A 16,964-nucleotide genomic window follows, 5' to 3' on the forward strand; every position below is an offset into this window, starting at 1 on the left:
GAGAAAAAGACCTCAGTGTTCTGCCATCACCATATAAATGATGATGGAGACCTTACATTGTGTCAGTCGTCAGTCAACCCCCGCCCCCCCCCAGAAACAATCTCAAATCTATGAAAAAAAATTCTTTAAAGAATTTTTTCATAGATTTAAGATTGTTTCCAATGTTCTGACCCATCCTTCTCCCTTCATTAGAAACATGACAGATGCCCAAACTCCCCTACTTCCTGATCAACCCATCCAGATAATTTCGAAGCAATTGGGAGCACTCAATGAAAAACATGAAGGTGTTGATATTTAAAATGATTTAACAAGCCACAACTGGTCGCTGACTGATTAAATTGCTTGTTCGGGGCTATCCTCTAATTTTCAGCAGCACTTAACTGGTTTTCGCTGCTGAAAATTGGCGGTTAGTGCCTAAGTGAAAACCAGCTCTTTTGGAGGCTTTCTAGGGGTGGAGTCAGCACTTGACCGGCCAAGGTAACCACATAAATAGGACTGTAAAAGTCAGCCCTACCTTTAAAAACCAGATGTTTAATGCTGAAGCCTAGACCATAGCCCAGCATTGAATATCTGGGAATAACACTGGCAGCAGTCAGCAAAACGCTAACTGCCACTGGCTGAATATTGACCCTGAAATGTTCATGTGTTCCTCTGTTATTGTTCACTTTCTCTGGGATTTCTGCCCTTAGCCACTACAGACAGGAAAACTAGGAGTTCCCATTATAGCAAAGACTGCAAATCTTTTTAGACCTTTCTACCATACATCTTCAGATACCTGAAATTACCAGGTTGGTGGGTAACGGTGGGTCAACAGTTCTGAGTCTTCATTTCCAAATGGAAGCTGTGTCTTTTGCTTTCTAATGGGCTTAGCTGTGAACACCTCTTTAGGCAGCCCTTCATTTCATTCAGTGCATTCTAACATTTATTATTTTATATTTCAGTGGGGAGTCTGGTGCAGGGAAAACTGAAAGCACCAAACTGATGCTACAGTTTCTAGCTTCAATCAGTGGACAGCATTCCTGGATTGAACAGCAGATCTTGGAGGCCAACCCCATCCTAGAAGGTAAGATCAAGCTCATTCCCCAGTGACAGCGCAAGTGCTGCAAGTTTGTTATGTAACCTAGATCGGTGGTACACCTAACCAGTCAGGTTTGCATGTACTGTCTCTGTTGTATGCAAATCTATCTAATACATATTCATTATGGATGTCCTGAAAACCTGACTGCTGGATGTGCCCTAAGGACTGAGTTGAGAACCACTAACTTAGATCACTGCCAGTGTTGGATTTTGACTTGCCAATCCATAAAGAGTACACAAGGAATTTGTAAAACATAATTAAAAGCTCAGAAATGGTGCATGAAAATGATCTCAGCTAGAGTAGGACTGGATAAGCAAGTTCTGCTACAGCAGGCCTTGACAATTTTTCATTAAATCTAGGGGCCAGCCCAAAAGCTTAGGAGTCAGTGTCTAAGACCTTTCTTGCTTCACCTTCCCCACCATTTCAACATTGTCCCCAGGAAAGATGTTTTTTTTTATTTGGGGGTGGGGGGTGGAATCCCCTCCCTGATCAGCAGCAGCTCTTTTAGAAATTGAATTATTAAGGTTTTTTTTCCCCCTGTTTTGTGCCTGTGTGCAAAGAAACTTCAGTAAATCAGTTCCTTAAGGTACCACTGCTATTCAATTGCAGAAGTCAATAGTCTCCCATCCCAGTGCATGCTACCAGCTGTGTGACAGCACCCTCTAAATAGGTGAAGCAAAGAGATAATTGCTTCTGTTTCACCTATCATCATAGCCTGGGTCCCCATCAGTCTCTCTCTCTCTCATACCTCCTTCCCACAGCCTTCACCCAGTCTGTCTGTCTCTCTCTCATACCCCCTTTCCATAGTCTTCATCCAGTCTCTCTCATGTCCCCCCACCCCCCAGCCTTCACCCATTTCTCTCTGGCTTACAGCAGCCACCAGCACCTGCATCATTATTCACAGCACTGGCTCAAGCTGCTTCTCTTGGCTCTGCAGGAGATAGCAGGCCTTTGAGTGAGTGTTAGCCCTGCACTAGGTGGTGATGTTGCTGAATGCAAAATAAAGCAAATGCCCAGAGGTGCAGGGAGAGCTCTGTGGGCTGCTGCTGATGAGAAAGGGGTAACTGGTTCTGGGGGGGACAAGGAAAGGATACTAGTTCTAGTGGGGCCACAACAGGAATGGTAAGAAGGATGAGAAGCTAGAGAAGATAGAAGAAAAGCAAATAAGCAAAAATAAAACAAATAAAAAGAAGTTGCTGAAAGACAAAAAAACAAGAGTGGAAAAAAACATAAAAGGTAAAATGAAAAGTCCTCAGGGAAGGGGTGTAGGAACCCCTGGCTCATAAAACCGGTAATGCAGCCTCTCCCCCCTCCCTCCCAGGATTTCGTGATTACTAATACATCCCTTCATTAAAAAAACATTCCTGCCACTGATTCAGAGGATCAAAGCTCTTTGAATTTCCATTTGAGTATATCTCAGTTTTATACTGGCATTTCCGCAGCTGATTTTGTAAGGGAACCAAAGAATATAAACTGCAGTGTAATAAAATTTTATCAGAGAATTCTCAGATGGATATCCAAAGAAAGACTTTAGATCTCATTTTCATTAAATATCTCCCTTTAAGAACTAAGTTTAATATGCAGCAGGGCACCTGGAAATATCTAACTGTGAGTAATGAATGGTGTCTTCTCACACTTTTCCCACTATTCTTTCCAGCCTTTGGAAATGCTAAAACAATTCGAAATGACAACTCAAGCCGTTTTGGAAAATACATTGACATTCACTTCAATGAAATAGGAGCTATAGAAGGAGCCAGAATCGAGCAATTCCTGCTAGAGAAATCAAGGGTTTGCAGACAGGTGAGGTCATGCATAGACACAGGTGATACATAACAGAAGAATATGCAATGTGCACAAGTGATGTCTGCACACATATGCCTCTTTGATTTGACAAGCTGTGCTTGATCTTGCATCTTTGTGAGATGTATGCTTTGCACACCTGATATTGCAGATGGAGAAAATTTGGAAACTGACACATTTAGAGAAATTTAATTGGAGGTGGGTCAGCAACCCATTAATACCAGCCTGCTCCTTAAAAACATTGAACAATAAGTAAACCATACAGTTTTTTCTTCATGGTTCATGGGTAAATGAATAAGGGCATAATAGGCTAGTGAGTTCGTCATTTCCCTCTATGCATATTTAAATACATGGCCATGGGGATCAAAAGTAGTGTTGCACTGAACACAGATCACATCAAGTTCTGATATTTAGTTGGTGTTATTGTTCTGCTGCCTCCTGTTTTGACATTTTTGCCATGGTTAAGTGTAAAGTAAAATGAAGGTATATCACTTAGAGTGTCCATTACTTGTGCTATCCCCCCAGACTTTTTTGGATTAGTTTTTTATGCATGGTACAGACGTGGAATCATTGGCAGTATCTGCTTCTGGTTCAGGTGAAGAAGCAGCTGCTCAGGAGGAGAATATTATTTCTCCGAGGACAAGCAGGCTGCTTGTTCTCACTGATGGGTGACGTCCTCGGCAGCCCCTCCAATCGGAATCTTCCTAGCAAAGTCCTTTGCTAGCTCTCGCGCGCCCGTGCGCACCGCGCATGCGCGGCCGTCTTCCCGCCCGAAACCGGCTCGAGCCGGCCAGTCTTCTTTCGTCCGCACTCGGTACGGCTGTGTTTTTTGTCGTGTCGAGCCCCGGAGAGTCGACCTCGCGCGTCCGTTTTATATTGACGTGTTTTTCTTCGGAAAAGTTCTGTAAATTTGTCGGGAAGTGCTTCGAAAACCCCCTTGGATCTCGTTTTCCCTTCCCGTATTTCCAGTTTTTGCCCCGGTAAGTTTTCTTTCGTCGTCGGGGTAGGCCTTCTTTCGGCCTCGGTCGAGATTTTTCTCCCTTAAAGTTTTGGTGCTCCAAATTCGTCATTTCGGATTTTGACTTCGCCGGCGTGATTTTTCCGCCCATGACATCGAAGCCTTCCAGCGGCTTCAAGAACTGCACCCAGTGCGCCCGGGTAATCTCGCTCACTGATAGGCACTCTTCGTGTCTTCAGTGTCTGGGGGCCGAGCACCATCCCCAGAACTGTAGTCTGTGTTCCCTGTTACAAAGGCGGACTCAAGTAGCGAGATTAGCCCAGTGAAACGTTTTGTTCTCGGGCTCTTCGTCGGCATCGGCACCGGGGTCATCGTGTGCATCGACGTCATCAGCGTCCAGACCTTCTTCCTTGGCTCCCAGTGCATCGAGTGCATCGAGGCATCGGCCCTCTGCATCGGCGCCGAGACATCGGATAGCTGCATCGACGTCGGTGGTACCGGGACCTCGTCTCCTGATGTCGTCGGACGGTGGTGCATCGAGTGGAGTGCAGGTGAGGGCTGTCCATTCCCCTGCTGGTGGCGGTGAGCCCTCGGGTGGGTCTCCTCCTACCCTGAGGGCTCCTGCGGTACAGCCCCCCCGAGATCGACCCTCTTCGGTCTCGGCCCCGAGGAAGCGACGGATGGATTCTACGTCCTCCTCGTCGGTGCCGGGGAGCTCCGGTGACATGCTTCGGAAGAAGTCGAAGAAGCATCGACACCGGTCCCCTCCCCGTGTCGGCACCGAGAGCTCTGGGTCGCCGAGGGAGTCGGCACCCAGCAGGCATCGGCACCGAGAGGACCGCTCACCCTCTGTTCAGGAGGTGTCGATGCGCTCCACTCTGGACAGCCCGGAACAGCCTCCACGCCCGGAACAGGTTCTGACGTCGACGCCTGCATCGACCTCCATGCCTTTCTCTGCAGCCGCTCTGAACGAGAGCCTCCGGGCCGTTCTCCCAGAGATTCTGGGAGAGCTGTTGCGCCCTACCCCTCCGGTACCGGCGGTGCTTGCGCCTCCGGTACCGTCGAGCGTGGCGCCGGCTGGCCCATCGCCCGGGGTGAGGTCCCCGATGTCGGTACCGCGTGCGGTGCCGACTGCGGCCACCTCCCAGGAGGGCTCCCCGACTACGTCGGCGGAGGGAGCTTCGCCGATGCGGGCGAGGGAGTCTACCTCTCGACGCCCCCATCGTGGACGTGGCTCCACGGAGTCGAGCCGGGCGCGGTTGCAGACGCAGGTCCGTGAACTTGTGTCTGACACCGAGGGTGAGGCCTCGTGGGAAGAAGAAGAAGACCCCAGATATTTCTCTGACGAGGAGTCTGAGGGTCTTCCTTCTGATCCCACTCCCTCTCCTGAAAGACAGCTTTCTCCTCCCGAGAGTCTTTCTTTTGCTTCCTTTGTCCAGGAGATGTCTACGGCCATCCCCTTCCCGGTGGTTGTGGAGGACGAGCCCAGGGCTGAAATGTTTGAGCTCCTGGACTATCCTTCTCCACCTAAGGAAGCGTCCACTGTTCCCTTGCACCATGTCCTGAAAAAGACATTGCTTGCGAACTGGACCAAGCCACTAAGTAATCCCCACATCCCCAAGAAGATCGAGTCCCAGTACCGGATCCATGGGGACCCAGAGCTGATGCGCACCCAGTTGCCTCACGACTCTGGAGTTGTGGATCTGGCCCTAAAGAAGGCTAAGAGTTCTAGGGAGCATGCTTCGGCGCCCCCGGGCAAAGACTCTAGAACCTTAGACTCCTTTGGGAGGAAGGCCTACCATTCTTCTATGCTCGTGGCCAAGATTCAGTCTTACCAGCTCTACACGAGCATACACATGCGGAATAATGTGCGGCAGTTGGCGGGCTTGGTTGATGCTCTTCCCCCCGAGCAAGCCAAGCCTTTTCAGGAGGTGGTCAGGCAGCTGAAGGCGTGCAGAAAATTCCTGGCCAGAGGAGTGTATGACACTTTTGATGTTGCGTCCAGGGCCGCTGCTCAAGGTGTGGTGATGCGCAGGCTCTCATGGCTACGTGCCGCCGACCTGGAGAATAGACTCCAGCAGCGGATTGCGGACTCGCCTTGCCGTGCGGACAATATTTTTGGAGAGAAAGTCGAACAGGTGGTAGAGTCTCTCCACCAGCGGGACACCGCATTCGACAAGTTCTCCCGCCGGCAGCTTTCATCTTCTACCTCTACAGGTAGACGATTTTTCGGGGGAAGGAAGACTGTTCCCTATACTTCTGGTAAGCGTAGGTACAATCCTCCTTCCCGACAGCCTGCGGCCCAGGCTAAGCCCCAGCGCGCTCGCTCTCGTCAGCAGCGTGCGACTCAGCAAGGCCCCGCGGCTCCCCAGCAAAAGCAAGGGGCGAGCTTTTGACTGGCTCCAGCAGAGCATAGCCGACATCCAAGTGTCAGTGTCGGGCGACCTGCCAGTCGGAGGGAGGTTGAAAGCTTTTCACCAAAGGTGGCCTCTCATAACCTCCGATCAGTGGGTTCTGCAAATAGTCCGGCAAGGATACACCCTCAATTTGGCCTCCAAACCTCCAAATTGTCCACCGGGAGCTCAGTCTTACAGCTTCCAGCACAAGCAGGTACTTGCAGAGGAACTCTCCGCCCTTCTCAGCGCCAATGCGGTCGAGCCCGTGCCATCCGGGCAAGAAGGGCTGGGATTCTATTCCAGGTACTTCCTTGTGGAAAAGAAAACAGGGGGGATGCGTCCCATCCTAGACCTAAGGGCCCTGAACAAATATCTCGTAAAAGAAAAGTTCAGGATGCTTTCCCTGGGCACCCTTCTCCCCATGATTCAGCAAAACGATTGGCTATGCTCTCTGGACTTGAAGGATGCCTACACACACATCCCGATACTGCCAGCTCACAGACAGTATCTGCGATTTCAGTTGGGCACACGCCACTTCCAGTACTGTGTGCTACCCTTTGGGCTCGCCTCTGCGCCCAGGGTGTTCACAAAGTGCCTAGCTGTAGTAGCAGCGGCACTTCGCAGGCTGGGGGTGCATGTGTTTCCATATCTCGACGATTGGCTGGTGAAGAACACATCCGAGGCAGGAGCCCTGCAGTCCATGCAGATGACTATTCGCCTCCTGGAGCTACTGGGGTTTGTGATAAATTATCCAAAGTCCCATCTTCTCCCAGTGCAGAAGCTCGAATTCATAGGAGCTCTGCTGGATTCTCGGACGGCTCGCGCCTATCTCCCAGAGGCGAGGGCCAACAACTTGTTGTCCCTCGTCTCGCGGGTGCGAGCGTCCCAGCAGATCACAGCTTGGCAGATGTTGAGATTGCTGGGCCACATGGCCTCCACAGTTCATGTGACTCCCATGGCCCGTCTTCACATGAGATCTGCTCAATGGACCCTAGCCTCCCAGTGGTATCAGCCTGCTGGGGGTCTAGAAGACGTGATCCACCTGTCCACGAGTTTTCTCGAATCCCTCTATTGGTGGACAATCTGGTCCAATTTGACTCTGGGACGTCCTTTCCAAATTCCTCAGCCACAAAAAGTGCTGACAACGGATGCGTCTCTCCTGGGATGGGGAGCTCATGTCGATGGGCTTCACACCCAAGGAAGCTGGTCCCTCCAGGAACGCGGTCTACAGATCAATCTCCTGGAGTTGCGAGCGATCTGGAACGCTCTGAAGGCTTTCAGAGATCGGCTGTCCCACCAAATTATCCAAATTCAGACAGACAACCAGGTTGCCATGTACTATGTCAACAAGCAGGGGGGCACCGGATCCCGCCCCCTGTGTCAGGAAGCCGTCAGCATGTGGCTCTGGGCTCGCCGTCTCGGCATGGTGCTCCAAGCCACATATCTGGCAGGCGTAAACAACAGTCTGGCCGACAGACTGAGCCGGATTATGCAACCTCACGAGTGGTCGCTCAACTCCAGAGTGGTGCGCCAGATCTTCCAAGCGTGGGGCACCCCCTTGGTGGATCTCTTCGCATCTCGAGTGAACCACAAAGTCCCTCAGTTCTGTTCCAGGCTTCAGGCCCACGGCAGACTGGCATCGGATGCCTTCCTCCTGGATTGGGGGGAGGGCCTGCTGTATGCTTATCCTCCCATTCCTCTGGTGGGGAAGACTTTGTTGCAACTCAAGCAAGACCGAGGCACCATGATTCTGATTGCTCCTTTTTGGCCGCGTCAGATCTGGTTCCCTCTTCTTCTGGAGTTATCCTCCGAAGAACCGTGGAGATTGGAGTGTTTTCCGACCCTCATCACGCAGGACGAAGGGGCTCTTCTGCATCCCAGCCTCCGGTCCCTGGCTCTCACGGCCTGGATGTTGAGAGCGTAGACTTTGCCTCTTTGGGTCTGTCAGAGGGTGTCTCCCGCGTCTTGCTTGCTTCCAGGAAAGATTCCACTAAGAGGAGTTACTTCTTTCTGTGGAGGAGGTTTGCCGTCTGGTGTGACAGCAAGGCCCTAGCTCCTCACTCTTGTCCTACACAGACCCTGCTTGAATACCTTCTGCACTTGTCTGAGTCTGGTCTCAAGACCAACTCTGTAAGAGTTCACCTTAGCGCAATCAGTGCATACCATTACCATGTGGAAGGTAAGCCGATCTCAGGACAGCCTTTAGTTGTTCGCTTCATGAGAGGTTTGCTTTTGTCAAAGCCCCCCGTCAAGCCTCCTACAGTGTCATGGGATCTCAATGTCGTTCTCACCCAGCTGATGAAACCTCCTTTTGAGCCACTGAATTCCTGCCATCTGAAGTACTTGACCTGGAAGGTCATTTTCTTGGTGGCAGTTACTTCAGCTCGTAGAGTCAGTGAGCTTCAGGCCCTGGTAGCCCAGGCCCCTTACACCAAATTTCATCATAACAGAGTAGTCCTCCGCACTCACCCTAAGTTCTTGCCAAAGGTCGTGTCGGAGTTCCATCTGAACCAGTCAATTGTCTTGCCAACATTCTTTCCCCGTCCTCATTCCTGCCCTGCTGAACGTCAGCTGCACACATTGGACTGCAAGAGAGCATTGGCCTTCTACCTGGAGCGGACACAGCCCAGCAGACAGTCCGCCCAATTGTTTGTTTCTTTTGACCCCAATAGGAGGGGAGTGGCTGTAGGGAAACACACCATATCCAATTGGCTAGCAGATTGCATTTCCTTCACTTACGCCCAGGCGGGGCTGGCTCTTGAGGGTCATGTCACGGCTCATAATGTCAGAGCCATGGCTGCGTCGGTAGCCCACTTGAAGTCAGCCTCCATTGAAGAAATTTGCAAAGCTGCGACGTGGTCATCTGTCCACACATTCACATCTCATTACTGCCTGCAGCAGGATACCCGACGCGACAGTCGGTTCGGGCAGTCAGTTCTTCAGAACCTGTTTGGGCTTTAGGATCCAACTCCACCCCCCGAGGGCCCTGTTTGTTCTGTTCCAGGCTGCACTCTCAGTTAGTTGGTAAATTTTTTAGGTCAATCTCAGTTATGTCCTCGCCGTTGCGAGGCCCAATTGACCATGGTTGTTGTTTTGAGTGAGCCTGGGGGCTAGGGATACCCCATCAGTGAGAACAAGCAGCCTGCTTGTCCTCGGAGAAAGCGAATGCTACATACCTGTAGAAGGTATTCTCCGAGGACAGCAGGCTGATTGTTCTCACAAACCCGCCCGCCTCCCCTTTGGAGTTGTGTCTTCCCTTGAAGTGTATTGTCTTGCTACATACTGGACTGGCCGGCTCGAGCCGGTTTCGGGCGGGAAGACGGCCGCGCATGCGCGGTGCGCGCGAGAGCTAGCAAAGGACTTTGCTAGGAAGATTCCGATTGGAGGGGCTGCCGAGGACGTCACCCATCAGTGAGAACAATCAGCCTGCTGTCCTCGGAGAATACCTTCTACAGGTATGTAGCATTCGCTATATTGTTAAACTTCACTATTTGAAAGACTTTGCTTGTATCTGATCAAGTGTGCTGTGAAGTAGCGTTGGACTCACCAGCAACAACCAGTCTGTTGAAGGACCTTCTCCCCCCCTCCCCCCACAGGCACATTAACTTGGCCTATGCTATCTTCTCTGATCTTCAGGGCAGTAGTGATGAATGGTGTCAAGGAGCTTGGTGGATTATTGTGCACCATAAGTCAGTATGCTGACTCAGGAAGTCTATTCCAGGCATACGGTGCAGCAAGATAAAAGGAATGAAGGTTGGAGTTGGCAGTAGAGGAGAAGTGTACAGATAAGAAAGACTGACCCGATGAACAGAGTTCCCGGGAGCAGTATAGGGAGAGATACTGAGGAGCTATAGAGTAAATAAACTTGTAAGTCAATAAGAGAAGTTTGAACAGCATACAGAAATGGATAGGGAGCCAATGAAGTGACTTTAGGAAAGGTCTAATGTGAGCATAGTGACACTGGAGGAATATAAGTCATGCAGCAGAAGAGAGATGGTTTAGTGGGAGACCTATGAGAAGAAGTTACAGTAATCTAAGCATGAGATGACAGAGTGTGGATAAGGGGTTTGGTAGTGTGCTCAGAAAGGAAGGGGTGAATTTTGGTGATATTATAGGAAAAAAAGGACAGGTTTTAGCAGTCTGTTGGATTTGTGTAAAGAAAGATAGTGAGGAGTCAAAGACGACACCACGGTTGTGAGCTGACAAGAAAGGGAAGATGAGAGTGTTAGCCACAAAATTAGAGAATGGGGGAAGAGGAAAGGTTGGTTTAGGGCAAAAGATAAGAAGCTCAGTCTTGGCCATGTTCACTTTCAGATTGCAGTGAGACATCCAGGCAGCAATGTCAGACAAGCAGGCTGAGACTTTGGCCTGGATTCCTGCTGAAATTTCTGATGTGGAGAAGTAGATCTGTGAGTCATCAGTATAAAGATGATACTGAAAACCATGGGAAGAGCACCAAGGAAAAAAGTATAGATGGACAAAAGAAGAGGTCCCAAGACAGAGCCCTGAGGTACACCAACTGGTAGTGAGATAGCAGTGGAGAAGGATCCACCAAAACAAACTGTAAAAGTGTGATGAGAGACATAAGAAGAAAACCAAGAAAGAACAAAGCCCTGAAATCCAAATGATCACCACCTACTCCTTGATACACTGCCCTCAACAGTGTTAAAATCAGCACATAGAAGGATGAGGATAGAATAGAGGCCTTTGGATCTGGCCAGGAACAGGTCCAACCTTCCACAGCATGACCCCCCTGGTATTTCTCTCACACACACCCACTCCTTACATTAGGTACCTAGATATTTTAAATATCAGATTCTATATGTTCTTTACCAGCAGGGAGTGATGAGAAAGCAACAGGGCTTTAGCACCGGGGGAGGGGGGAAACAAAGAGAATTATAGTGAGAACACATCCTCTTTCTCCCCATGGTGATGCAAGTGGTGTGTGTATATATATTTCTCCGAGGACAAGCAGGCTGCTTGTTCTCACGACTGGGTGATGTCCACGGCAGCCCCCTCCAACTGGAAAAAAGTCTCGTGGGAGGTCCCGCACATGGGGTACGCCCACCGCGCATGTGTGGCCATCTTCCTGCCCGTGTGCGACCGCTCCTGCTCAGTTTTTCATTTTCTGCGCTTGGAGAGAGACTGCTTTGCGTCCCTCTCCGTTCTCAGCCTCAGAAACCGGTAGCGCTTGTTCGCTTTTTCTTTGTTTTGTGGCGCCGTTCACGCCTTCTTTCTCCTTTTCTTCTTTAAAAAAAAAGTTCTACTTTTCATAGTTTTAGCGCATCGGCACTGGCGGCATGAACTTCGGCTCCGGACATGGCTTCGACCTTAGGAGTACAGGTACCACCAGCCCGACGACCATCTTTCACTGGGAGAAGTGAGCAGCCGAGTGGGCCTCCACCTACCTCAGCAGTTCCTGCGGTGCAGACCCATCGGGACTGACCCCTTTCGGACCCGACCCCGAGGAGGCGTGTGGATTCCACGTCCTGCTTGTCGGTACCACGGAGCGCCGATGACGTGCATCGAAAGAAGTTAGCTAAGAAGCATCGTCATCGGTCACCCCCTTCATACAGTACCGGGAGCTCCGGGGCATCGAGAGATTCAGCACCCGAGAAGCGTCGATGCTGGGAGGACCGCTCCCCCTCCATCCAGGAGGTGTCGATGCGTCGGTCGTCGGGCAGTCTGGTACCGTCTCCTGGCCCCATTCAGATTCGAGCACCGACTCCAGCACCGGCCCCTCAGCCTTTCCCGACAGAGACTCTGGACGAGCACCTCTGAGCCATTCTTCCAGGCATCCTGGAAGGGCTGCTGCACCAGTCTCTCCCGGTGCCGGGGGTGCTTGCGCCCTTGGCACCGTTGATGGAAGCACCAGCTGGCTCTGGCCCTGTGATGCGGTCGTCGACACCATTGCCACTTGCGGGGTCGGTCTCGGCCGCCACTCAGGTGGAGTCCCCGTCGACATCGATGGAGGGAGCTTCGTCCCCGCCGGCGTGGGAATCCACCTCTCGACGCCATCATCGAGGACGTGGTTCCTCTGAGTTGAGATGGGCCCGGTTTCGGACGGAAGTCAGAGAACTCATGTCTGACACCGAGGAGGAGGCCTCGTGGGAGGAAGAGGAGGGCCCCAGGTATTTCTCGTCCGAGGAGTCCTCTGGTCTTCCCTCTGACCCCACTCCTTTACTGGAAAGGAAACTCTCCCCACCTGAGAGCCTTTCCTTCGCCTCTTTTGTGAGGGACATGTCTGTGAGCATTCCCTTTCCTGTGGTTACGGTGGATGAGCCGAGGGCTGAGATGCTCGAGGTCCTCGACTATCCATCACCACCTAGAGAGTCTTCCACGGTTCCGCTGCACAATGTCCTGAAGGAGACACTGCTGCAGAACTGGCTGAAGCCTTTATCTAATCCCACCATCCCGAAGAAAGCGGAGTCCCAATATAGAGTCCAAACAGACGGAGTTGATGAGGACTCAGTTGCCACACGACTCTGCGGTCGTGGATTCTGCTCTCAAGAAAGCCAAGAGTTCGAGGGATAACGCCTCAGCACCCCCGGGGCCTGAGTCTCGCACTCTGGACTCTTTTGGGAGGAAGGCCTATCATTCTTCCATGCTCGTGACCAAGATCCAATCTTACCAGCTCTACACGAGCATTCACATGCGGAATTATGTGCGGCAACTGGCGGACCTGGTTGACAAGCTCCTGCCGGAGCATGCCAGGCCTTTTCAGGAGGTGGTCAGGCAGCTTGAAGGCATGTCGCAAATTCCTGTCCAGGGGTATTTATGACACTTGTGATGTTGAATCCAGGGCCGCTGCCCAAGGTATAGTGATGCGCAGACTCTCATGGCTGCACTCCTCTGACCTGGACAATCGGACCCAGCAGTGGCTGGCGGATGTCCCTTGCCGAGGGGATAATATTTTTGGTGAGAAGGTCGAGCAGTTGGTCGAACAGCTTCACCAGCGGGAAACCGCCCTTGACAACCTCTCCCACCGGGCACCTTCAGCACCTACCTCTTCAGGTAGGTGATTTTTCAGGGGAAAGAAGACTGCTCCTTACGCTTACGCCAAGCGTAGGTACAATCCTCCTTCCCGGCAGCTTTCCCAGGCTCAACCCCAGCGCGCTCGTTCGCGTCAACAGCATGCGACCAAGCAGGCCCCTGCACCTCCCCAGCAAAAGCAGGGGATGGGTTTTTGACTGGATCCACGGGAGCATAGCCGCCATACAAGTGCCTGTGCCGGATGACCTACTGGTCGGGGGGAGGTTAAAATTTTTTCACCAAAGGTGGCCTCTCATAACCTCTGACCAGTGGGTTCTTCAAATAGTGCGGTGCGGGTATGCCCTCAATTTGGCCTCCACTCTGCCAAATTGCCCACCGGGAGTTCAGTCCTTCAGCTGCCACCACAGGCAGGTACTTGCAGAGGAACTCTCCACCCTTCTCAGTGCCAATGCGGTCGACCCCGTACCACCAGGGCAAGAAGGGCTGGGATTCTATTCCAGGTACTTCCTTGTGGAAAAGAAAACAGGGGGGATGCATCCCATCCTAGACTTGAGAGGTCTGAACAAATATCTGGTCCGAGAAAAGTTCAGGATGCTTTCCTTGGGCACCCTTCTCCCCATGATTCAGAAAGACGATTGGTTATGCTCCCTGGATTTAAAGGACGCTTATACTCACATCCCGATACTGCCAGCTCACAGACAGTACCTGTGATTCCGTCTGGGGGTGCAGCATTTCCAGTATTGTGTGCTGCCCTTTGGGCTCACCTCCGCGCCACGGGTGTTCACGAAGTGCCTATTGATGGTGGCGGGGTCGCTACGCAAGCTGGGGGTGCATGTGTTCCCTTACCTCGACAATTGGCTGGTGAAGAGCACCTCGGAGGCAGGAGCTCTAGAGTCCATGCAGAGGACTATTCAACTTCTGGAGCTACTGGGGTTTGTGATAAACTACTCAAAGTCCCACCTACGCCCAGTCCAGTCACTCGAATTCATTGGAGCCCTGCTGAATTCACAGACGGCTCATACCTATCTCCCCGAGGTGAGGGCTCACACTCTCCTGTCCCTCGCCTCCCAGGCCAGAGTGTCCCAGCAGATCACAGCTCGGCAGATGTTGAGACTCCTGGGCCATATGGCCTCTACTGTCCATGTGACCCCCATGGTACGTCTTCACATGAGACCAGCTCAATGGACCCTAGTTTCCCAGTGGTACCAGGCCACGGGGAATCTAGAAGATGTAATCCGACTGCCCACCAGTTTTCGCAATTCACTCCACTGGTGGATGATTTGCTCCAATTTGATCTTGGGACGCACATTCCAAATTCCTCAGCCGCAAAAAGTGCTGATGACGGATGCATCTCTCCTGGGGTGGGGAGCCTATGTCGATGAGCTTCACACTCAAGGACGGTGGTCCCTCCAGGAATCTGGTCTGCAGATCAACCTCCTGGAGTTGAGAGCGGTGTGGAATGCGCTGAAGGCTTTCAGAGATCGGCTGTCCTTTCAAGTTATCCAAATTTGGACAGACAACTAGGTTGTGATGTATTACATCAACAAGCAGGGGGGCACCGGATCTCGCCCCCTGTGTCAGGAAGCCATCGGGATGTGGCGTTGGGCTCGCCAGCATGGCATGCTTCTCCAAGCCACGTATCTGGCAGGCGTAAACAACAGTCTGGCCGACAGGTTGAGCAGACTCATGCAACCGCACGAATGGTCCCTTGGATTTCTACTCCCTAAGTGCATCACAATGCGAAGAAATGCAAAGTGATGCACTTAGGGAGTAGAAATCCAAGGGAGGCGTATGTGTTAGGTGGGGAGAGCCTGATAGACACGGACGGGGAGAGGGATCTTGGGGTGATAGTATCTGAGGACCTGAAGGCGATGAAACAGTGCGACAAGGCGGTGGCCATAGCGAGAAGGTTGCTAGGCTGTATAGAGAGAGGTGTGACCAGCAGAAGAAAGGAGGTTTTAATGCCCCTGTATAAGACGTTGGTGAGGCCCCACCTGGAGTATTGTGTTCAGTTTTGGAGGCCGTACCTTGCGAAGGATGTTAAAAAAATGGAAGCGGTGCAAAGAAAAGCTACGAGGATGGTATGGGAGTTGCGTTCCAAGACGTATGAAGAGAGACTTGCTGACCTGAACATGTATACTCTGGAGGAAAGGAGGAACAGGGGTGATATGATACAGACGTTCAAATATTTGAAAGGTATTAATCCGCAAACGAATCTTTTCCGGAGATGGGAAGGCGGTAGAACGAGAGGACATGAAATGAGGGGGGCAGACTCAGGAAAGATGTCAGGAAGTATTTCTTCACGGAGAGGGTGGTGAACGCTTGGAATGCCCTCCCGCGGGAGGTGGTGGAGATGAAAACGGTAACGGAATTCAAACATGCGTGGGACAGGCATAAAGGAATCCTGTGCAGAAGGAATGGATCCACAGAAGCTTAGCTGAAATTGGGTGGCGGGGGGAAGAGGGGTTGGTGGTTGAGAGGCTAGGATGGGGGAGGGCAGACTTATACGGGGTCTGTGACGGAGCCGGTGATGGGAGGCGGGACTGGTGGTTGGGAGGCGGGAAATACTGCTGGACAGACTTATACGGTCTGTGCCCTGAAAAAGACAGGTACAAATCAAGGTAAGGTATACACATATGAGTTTATCGTGGGCAGACTAGATGGACCGTGCAGGTCTTTTTCTGCAGTCATCTACTATGTTACTATGTTACAATTCGAGTGTGGTACGCAAGATCTTCCGGGAGTGGGGCACCCCCTCAGTGGATCTTTTCGCCACACAGACCAATCACAAGCTGCCTCTATTCTGTTCCAGGCTGCAGGCCCATGACAGGTTAGCATTGGACGACTTCCTCCTGCATTGGGGGAACGGACTTCTGTACGCGTATCCTGCCATAACTTTGGTGGGGAAGACCTTGCTGAAACTCAAGCAAGACCGCGGCACCATGATTCTGATTGCGCCCTTTTGGCCTTGTCAGATCTGGTTCCCTCTTCTTCTGGAGTTGTCGTCCGAAGAACCGTGGAGATTGGAGTGTTTTCCAAGCCTCATCACTCAGAACGAGGAGGCGCTTTTGCATCCCAACCTCCAGTCTCTGGCTCTCACGGCCTGGATGTTGAGGGCATAGATTTCGCTGCCTTGGGTCTTTCTGAGGGTGTCTCCCGAGTCTTGCTTGCTTCCAGAAAGGATTCCACTAAGAAGAGTTATCTTTTCAAGTAGAGGAGGTTTGTCGTCTGGTGTGACAGCAAGGCCCTAGAACCTCGCTCTTGTCCTGCACAGACCCTGCTTGAATACCGTCTACACTTACCCGAGTCTGGTCTGAAAACCAACTCAGTAAGGAATCATCTTAGTGCAATTAGTGCTTACCATTATCGTGTAGAGGGTAAGCCTATCTCTGGACAGCCTTTAGTCATTCGGTTCATGAGAGGTTTGCTTTTGTCAAAGCCCTCTGTCAAGCCTCCTACAGTGTCATGGGATCTCAACGTTGTCCTTACCCAGCTGATGAAACCTCCTTTTGAGCCACTGGTTTCTTGCCATCTGAGGTACTTGACTTGGAAGGTCATTTTCTTGGTAGCAGTCACTTCAGCTCGGAGGGTCAGTGAGCTTCAAGTATTGGTAGCCCATGCTCCCTATACCAAATTTCATCACAACAGAGTAGTCCTCCGTACTCACCCAAAGTTCCTGCCGAAGGTGGTGTCGGAGTTCCATCTGAACCAGTCAATTGTCTTGCCAACATTCTTTCCC

At 51.5% G+C, this 16,964-nt stretch overlaps 1 protein-coding gene across 3 annotated transcripts in view; it reads left to right on the forward strand.

The window, feature by feature from the left end:
* The window catches only part of MYO7B (myosin VIIB), a 390,666-nt gene that overhangs the window by 87,446 nt on the left and 286,256 nt on the right, over positions 1-16,964 (forward strand). For all 3 annotated transcript variants that reach the window (XM_030215810.1, XM_030215809.1, XM_030215811.1), the window contains 2 exons: positions 942-1,063; positions 2,736-2,878. In XM_030215810.1, coding sequence (XP_030071670.1) covers positions 942-1,063; positions 2,736-2,878 — 265 coding nt within the window. The remainder of the gene's footprint in view (positions 1-941; positions 1,064-2,735; positions 2,879-16,964) is intronic.

The sequence above is a fragment of the Microcaecilia unicolor genome, chromosome 10 (genome assembly GCF_901765095.1).
Source record: "Microcaecilia unicolor chromosome 10, aMicUni1.1, whole genome shotgun sequence".
Classification (NCBI taxonomy): Eukaryota; Metazoa; Chordata; class Amphibia; order Gymnophiona; family Siphonopidae; genus Microcaecilia; species Microcaecilia unicolor.